Below are 7,734 nucleotides of genomic sequence, written 5' to 3' on the forward strand. Positions count from 1 at the left end.
GGTTAAAGCACAGCACTAAGAAGCTTAAGCCACTTCCGCATGAGTTCTATCCCTGCCTGCCCCGGAGGTGACCACATGGCGCTGCAGACCTCTCCTGACCCGCCCGCTGCTCCCCTCAGCAGTGGACTTCCTCATTCGGCCTGTTCTGCTCCCCAATCTGTCTCTGGTAAACCCTCTCACTGCACCTCTGGCCTGTACCCCAGTTCTGTATGCATAAATAAATAATTTTAAATTTAAAAAAATGACATAATATTCATGGTTTCAAGCTTTTCTCTATAATTAAAACATTCTCCTTCCAAAAATTCATAAATTTAAATACTTAGTTTTCAATGAAGAGATATAATGGGCCTTCCAAAAATAACATTACTGAATCTATGCATATCATTTTATAGTAAAAAATAGATCACTCGTCGGGGCTAATCTTATTAGTCACGTGCCTTTTAACACCTCACACACCTGAATTACTCCTCTACATTAACTCGTCCTTTGTTATGTTTGTATACAGGAGTCAGCGTCTCACCAAACGACTTTCCTGTGGAAACCCCCATCCCCTTAAGCCTCTCCCACGACATCTGCAGCCCCACGTAAGCATGCTCCATGGGTTTTTTTTTAAAGAACTACTTATCGATGCACACCAAACTGGGGTGCAGGCGGGAGGTGCAGCGTTCTGCAGCTTTCCCTGTCCGCTGCGACCTGCTTTTTCTGCCCGTGTGCTGGCCTGCGGGTTAAACTAGGAACGCTCTTTAAGGCCTCGAGGAAGTAGCATCTGGTTTTCCTAATGATTCTGGAGCAGCGACCCTTCCAAGGGGACACAGACAGTGCACCTTCAGTGGTTGCTCCTTCAGTGGTGGCCACTTTGGGACCGTTCCTAGGAGTAGGAAGAAGAAACAAGTCTGTAAAGTAGCATCATCCGCCTTTGCTGGGACTTGAGCTGAGCGCTGATGACTTAGGGACTTGATAGGAGCCTGGGAGGTGCCCACCCTTTGGCCATTTGCTACCCGGACAGAATCAAAGAGCCTGTTTCCTGACTGACAGGACCAGGCCTGCGAGGCAGAGAGGGCTTCAGAGTTCAGACTGAATTTCGGGGCCTCGGGACCGGCCAGTGGGAGCGGGCGGGAGGTGTCACGAAGCGGCGTCTGCAGGAAGGAACTCCGCGAGGGCCAGGGCGCCTCTGCACAGTGCTGCAGTCAGGTGGAAAGTAAAAGAGGGTCTGAGCGTGGGGCCAGCCGGCTGGTGCGCGGGTCTGAAGCTGCAGATTTCTCTAGTTGCCGTAGTTAGCGCATTGTTTCCCATGACGCTCTCTTTGTTTCTTGGCGAAGAGTTCATGTGAATACTCAAAGCAGACCTGGTTATACCATCTCAGTATTTCCTTGGGTAGAAAAAAACCAACATTTTCTCATTTTCCGACCCCCCCCCCAGAGATGTGAACAATCTCCCACAGTATGCGGACCCTCCCTGCCCTCCCAGGCTTCCTGCCGGGCCTGCGGGGCCTGAAGAAGATAAAGGTGAGACAGACGCAGCCAGGTGTCACCACCAGGCGTCCAGCCTTGCACCGCTCAGGAGCCTGAGGACACGGGCCGGCGGGCGGGCGGGAGGGGCCGTGCTGGCCACGTGTGTCAGGGCCCCTGGAATCGGCTCCTCTGCTGTGGTTCGCCTCCCAGCCTGCAGTGCGAGGAGAACCAGGCAGTCCGGGTGGGGCTCTGGTGCCTTTTCCTGCTTCTGCCCTGGCCTCTGCTTCTGCCCTGGCCTCTTCTTCCTCCCTGTTTCCCTTGCCACAGAGCCCTGCTGCCCTGGGGGCTTGTGAGCAACAGCTGGGCGCAGCCCTCAGGCCACAGCCTGCTGCTGAGAGCTGAGGGCAGCTTGGGAGTGCTTGGTCTGTTCAGAATCTCCCAGCGGCTTCCTGTCTGACCAGTAGAGGCCTGTCCTGAAGGGGTTCACAGGCTCAGACCTCTCTGGATCCCGGCCAGCTCTCTGGCTCCCCCACACCCTAATGGCCACACCATTGTCCTTGCTGTTCTGGCCTCATTGGGTGCCCTCCCGCTCCCAGGCCTGTGCAGTGACCACTGTCCCCAGCACTAAGCAAACCCCGTGCACCCCACCCCACTGGGGGTTCTCTCTCACCTCACTCACCTCTGCGTCTGACCACTGTCCCTCCAGGAGGCCTCCCATGCCCACTTAAAATCGCCGTTTGTGTCACAGCACATAGACCACCGCTGCCTCTCGCTGGCTTGTTTCTCCCCGTCGCTTCCCGCTGTGGCTTCCTTGAGTCTGCCCGGCCTGGGGGCCTGGGCCTTGTGTTCTGTCCATCACGCAGCGGTCCCACCCTCTGAGGCGAAGGCAGAGATGGCCTGAGCTTCCTCCTGACATCCTGGGCGGGTGTCAAGGGTTGGCTGGCATGGGTGGCCGGGACTGTTTCCTGGGAGGAGGGAGCTGGGTCCCGCAGGAGGAAAGCAGAGGCCGTGAGCCTTGTTCTGTCCACCCCAGGCCTGTACCCGTCCGGAGAGCTGTGGCCCACCCAGCCCATGTGTGTGACAAACGGCTTCAACTGCACCCTGGACACCAGCGCGCCGGGCGTGGTGCAGGGCCCCGCCCCGGTGCCCAGCAGGTACGGGCTCCTCCACCCCCATCCCGTCCTGCGCAGCCCCCAGGCTTGGGTCTTTACAGTGAGCCGCCAGGCTTCCTCCCCGGGAGCCTCTCTCAGGTGTGTTCCCACCTCCCCTTTGGAGGTGTGCTGTGATGTCTTTGCAAATAACAAAGCAGGCGCGTGAACGGCTGTGAAAGTGATCTCGGGGGTGACCACGACCCGCCTTTCCCCTTTACACTTACACGAGGTGAGCTAGGAATGAGGCAAAGTTGAAAACAGGTCCCAGTTCCTGCCCCTAGCCAAGCGATGATTTTCATTCCTCCGTGGCACTAATTGGGACGCATTAAAGTTGCAGAATTAGACTAGTGAAAATCTGTCACCTGTGGCCATTTCTAAAATTGCTGTTGGACAGTCACATGCCAGGCTGTAGAGCTGGAGGAAATGTCACTGTCTGCGTTTATCTCCATTTGAACTTTGGTTTTGTTTATGGGGTTTTGGGCCATAGATGTTCACGCTCCTGTTTCTGGCGTGAGGATGCAGGTTGCCACAGTGATCACTGTCCATCTTGAGTCAGAGTCTCGATAGCACCGACGTACCCACGGCGGCTGCTGCCTCAGCTCAGTGGCGGGGCGCGTTGCGTCGTTCAGGCGTGTGCTGGGCACAGGCGGGTGGCCTGGGCCTCCTTTCCCAGGGCCTGCCATGCTGCAGCCCTGGAGTCAGCTCCCAGCTCGGCCTCCCCGGCGTGGCCATAGCGAAAGCCTGCTCCTCGTCCCGGTCCTGAGTCTAGAGAGGGCGCAGTTTGTATTTTCCAAAGTTGAGGATTTAGCCATGACCTGGGTGGTAAAACCATTTCTCTCGATCTGATCTGCTGGCTCCGCTTCTGAAACTCTGTGTTTTGGTAGCAGTTTCGTTGACTGGAACACAACCTGCGAAGGCCAGTTCCCCAACATGTACAGCCCGCTGGACATGAATGATTACAACGCCTTTCCAGAAGGTAAAAGCCACTCCGCCCCCCCAGTGCCTCCTTGGCTTCTCAGAGAGCCAGAGCAAGGCGGTGCGTGCCCAAAAGGTGCCCTTCAACAGCAACGCCCTTGAAATGACCTACCTGCAGGGTGGGTGCACTCAAGAAGCTGGGTGTCTGTAGGCTTCAGTCAATAAACTGAACCATCTATCAGAGGAGGCAGAACTGAGTCCTTCAGACTTCCCTGGAACCCTCGTTGTGGCTTACCCACTGGGAAGCTGAGGCTTTAGCTGTTGGCTGTTCTTTTCAATAAACCAAGTCGTAGGTGAAAGAGAAACCTTTAAGTACTTTTTCCTCACCATATCCTGACTTTTCCATCCCTGGGAGGGGTTGCAGCACAGAAAGGAGTTTGAGGGGGAATTGTGGGAAATTGCAGTTATGTCGGTAACGACAGCTCGGAGGTTGCCCTGATGAGCTGGCCTGATGGTGCTTTTTCACGCTAGAGCTGCCTTTTCAGGGGAAAATGGGAGCCCACCTGCTCCCTAGGCTGTGCTTGCTGGATGTTGACACGTGCATTGCTGTCTGCTAGCCACAAGGGGGTGCTGTGGTAACTGCCTTCCTGGGCTTCCAGCCGAGTGTTTATGATCTTACCCAAGAGTGTGCTTTCCTCTGGCTTATGTCAGTCCTTTCACTGGCTGGGGTTGTTGCGACAGATCATAAAAGAAAACCGATAAGAATCCTGTCAGTATTCAAATCTGTTAATAGTATCCACGGCTGTAAGAGTTCGTTGGTGTATTCTCTGTGTTGGAAAGCTTCCCATACAGACCAAATACAGAAAATCAAGCCCAACGTCTTCCCAGGTGTGGTGCTTTTGATAAGCAGCTTTAACTTCGAGAGTGACAGTGGATCAGCCTTCCTGGCCACCCTGAATGAATGTTCTGCGTCTGTCTTTAGCTCGTCAGTAGATAGGAAGGCTGTAAGGACTCTTTGGCTCAAGAACGAGGGTTCAGTTCTCGTCATAAAAACGGTGACCTATGTTGACATCTCCATTCCTAGAGAACATGAATTACGCCCACGGCTTCCCCTGTCCAGCGGAAGTGCAGACAGACTTCGCAGAGCATGCCTGGAGCGCCCCTGCCAGCCTGCCGGCCGCCTGGGGCCACGCGGGGCTCATCAGCAATCCGGTCAGTGCTGGCCCCGCACCCCGAGTTCTTCCTGAGGCTTCTTTAATCCTGGTCTTGTAGCTGTACAGTTGGTTCACATCAGCCAGACCCCAGCTTGTCTCCTTTAGCTCGCAGATGCCAGACACCCCTCAAGAGCAGCCTGGCTCATCACCAGACAGGTGGGCTCGGGGCCACTGACCGTGCACTGACCATGTGGCCACCACCAAGGAAGGCGATGGCCGCTCCACCAGGAGTGAGCGGTGGTGGATCAGATTGAGTCGGGGCTGGGAAGGCCTCGGAGCTTTAAGCAAGAGATGAAAGTCCAAGGAAGGTCAGCGGTGGTAGGCGAGGGCCCCCGCGCCCCCGCTCCCAAACCCGGCTTAAAAGCCTGACGCTTTGACACCTGTTCAACTCTGTTGTTTATGTGAAAGACATTTGACCTGAGGGTCCTTTCTGAGTTTGAAAATAAATCTATCCAATTAGATGTCACAGCATTAATTTGAAAGAAATGGAGTTAAAGCCACGCGGGGGGTGAGAATAAGCTGTCCAGCCCTCGGTGGTACCTAAGGTTACGCTTACAGAACTGGGGTACAGGCCAGAGGTGTGGTGGGTGAGAGGATTCACCAGAGAGAGTGGGGAGCGGGACAGGCAGATGGACTGAAATGCACTGCGGAGGGGAGCAGCGGGCGGGTCGGGACAGGTCTGCGCGCCCTGTGGGTCATCTCTGGGGCGGTGCTGTGACAGCCTCGTAGTGCTGCGCTTTAACCCGTTGCGCCACCAGGGAGAGCTGAAGCTTCCTTTTAACGCTTCTTTCCCCACTCGTTTGCACTACAGCCCTACCTCACAAGCACCCGGAGCTTGTCCCCAATGTCTGGACTTTTTGGTTCCATCTGGGCCCCCCAAAGTGACGTGTATGAAGGTTGCTGCCCCGTCAGCCCCAGCACGGAGCACTCGACGCACATGGAGAGCCAGGCGGTGATGTGCAAGGAGTACTACCCAGGCTTCAACCCGTTTCGTGCCTACATGGACCTGGACATATGGACTAGCCCAGCCGACCGGGGCGCCGGCTTCCCGCTGTCCAGGGACTCCAGCTACTGTGGGAACGTGTGAAAAGAATTCGATTTTTAAACAATGTGAATAAAGAGGCTTGTGGTTTGACGACTAGCGTAAACTGATTGTTGAGGTAGATGATGACATTGGTGGATATTTTGGCACTTTTATATGGAAATAAATCTTTTTTTACAAAACCTAGGTGCGAATGCTTTTTTCCCCCCAACCTTCACAGCAGCGCTAGAAATGAAGCTCCCTTGTGCCGAGACGTCATCCTTCGAGAAATGTGTCAGGCACACCAAGTGCTTTCAGTCCGCACAGGGAGGCCGCCGAGAAGGAAAGGAAGGGAAGAAGCAGCGGCTGTGGTGCTCTCGCCGGGAGCTGGAAGCCCCAGACCTCGCAGAAGATGAAGTCGGTCCGGCCGCAGCCGGCAGACGCCGGCCAGGGCGTTTGCTCCCGTGCGGGCTGTTGGCTGGGACAGAGGCTGTGCCTGGCCGCCCGTCTAGGTGAGTCCTGCTCGGGGCGGAGGTCGAGCCGTCCAGGCCTGGAGGCGGGGCGTGGGGCCAGTGCCTCGTGCTGGCCTGCCTGTCCACTGGTAGCCAGGCCTGTGGCTCTGTCAGTTGGACCTCTGGTAAGTGGTCTCCTTCTGGGTGAGCAGCCTAGTCTGGACCCAGGCCGCCCAGTGCCGGTCTGCCGGACGCTGCCTCTGCTTGCCACTGGTTTCAGAAGTCCCTGTGCTGGTGGGATGATCTGTTTGCATGTGTAAACCTGGAAACACTTTCAAAGTTATTTTTTTTTTTTTAAAGATTTATTTATTTGTGCATACAGAACTGGGGTACAGGCCAGAGGTGCAGGGGCGGTGAGAAGACTTACCAGAGACAGAGCGGGGAGCAGAACAGGCAGATGGACGAAGTCCACTGCTGAGGGGAGCAGCGGGCGGGTCAGGAGAGGTCTGCTGCGCCATGTGGTCACCTCCGAGGCTGGCGGGGGTTGAACTCATGCTGAATTGGCTTTAGCTTCTTAGTGCTGTGCTTTAACCCATTGTGCCACCAGAGAGGGCCCACTTTATCACTTTTAATAAAATGTCTAATTTTTTACCTTTTGATTAATATTTATTGGGAGATTAGTAGAGAGATTATGAAGTGAGTCTGGGTTTGCTTGCATTGAATTGAGTTTCTCTGCACAGGGGTCAGGGATCAGGAGGGCTAGAGTATTGTAAATCCTCTTTGTAGTTCCTTTGTGCATCTCCAAACATGCACATTTTCTGGAAACTTCTGAGTGCTGTTAGAATCCTGATTTGAGTGGCGTGAGCCTCATCCTCTAATTCTGAGCAATGTTAAAAAAAATAACTTAGGTCCTAGGTATGTGCTCCAAAAACATTGAAAGCAGAGACACAGATATCTGCAGGAACATGTTCATGGCAGCGGTGTTCAGAATAGAATCTGAGTCCAGGTGTTCTGGACACAGGAGTGAGAATCCAGTGTGGCAGAGACACAGAGGTTAATTCCAGCCTGAGGAAGGCAGTTCCCATGCACCTCGTGACATGGATGCTGGGAAAACTTGCTAAGTGAAATGAGCCCGTCACAAAAAGATGCGTGTTGTGTGATTCCACTTTATGAGGCCCCTGAGTTTCCAAATTCAGAGGGGAAATGGCTGGTAGCAGGGAGTTAGTGTTGAAAGCATGAAGAGTTTGTTTGAAACATAAGATGGATGATTTTTATCAGAGTGACAGGGCCTTAGACAACTTCTGTGCTTTGTTTTGTCTATTTTACCACATAACATAATTTAGGCCGATGAAAAAACCCCTAAAACATTTTCAATGTCTGAAATTTTCCCACTGGAGAGAGTGTGACACTGGATGGGCCTTCCTCTCAGTACAGTTGTTGATCCAATTTCCCTATTCTGCTATATACAAAAGATGCCGAATATCTTTAGCTCTAAGTCTGAAATCAGTGAAAAGAGGTTTTATTCATTTT

The 7,734-nt window shown here is 53.9% G+C and overlaps 1 protein-coding gene across 1 annotated transcript in view; it reads left to right on the forward strand.

Moving 5' to 3' along the window:
• The window catches only part of KIAA0922 (KIAA0922 ortholog), a 125,351-nt gene extending 119,421 nt beyond the window's left edge, over window positions 1-5,930 (forward strand). The window contains exons 29-34 of the mRNA XM_004685206.2: window positions 506-584; window positions 1,420-1,505; window positions 2,485-2,605; window positions 3,490-3,578; window positions 4,602-4,729; window positions 5,543-5,930. Coding sequence (XP_004685263.1) covers window positions 506-584; window positions 1,420-1,505; window positions 2,485-2,605; window positions 3,490-3,578; window positions 4,602-4,729; window positions 5,543-5,818 — 779 coding nt within the window. The 3' untranslated portion in view covers window positions 5,819-5,930. The remainder of the gene's footprint in view (window positions 1-505; window positions 585-1,419; window positions 1,506-2,484; window positions 2,606-3,489; window positions 3,579-4,601; window positions 4,730-5,542) is intronic.
• Window positions 5,931-7,734: the final 1,804 nt, after the last annotated feature.

The sequence above is a fragment of the Condylura cristata genome, unplaced genomic scaffold, assembly GCF_000260355.1.
Source record: "Condylura cristata isolate star-nosed mole 26May11 unplaced genomic scaffold, ConCri1.0 scaffold00018, whole genome shotgun sequence".
Lineage (NCBI taxonomy): Eukaryota > Metazoa > Chordata > Mammalia > Eulipotyphla > Talpidae > Condylura > Condylura cristata.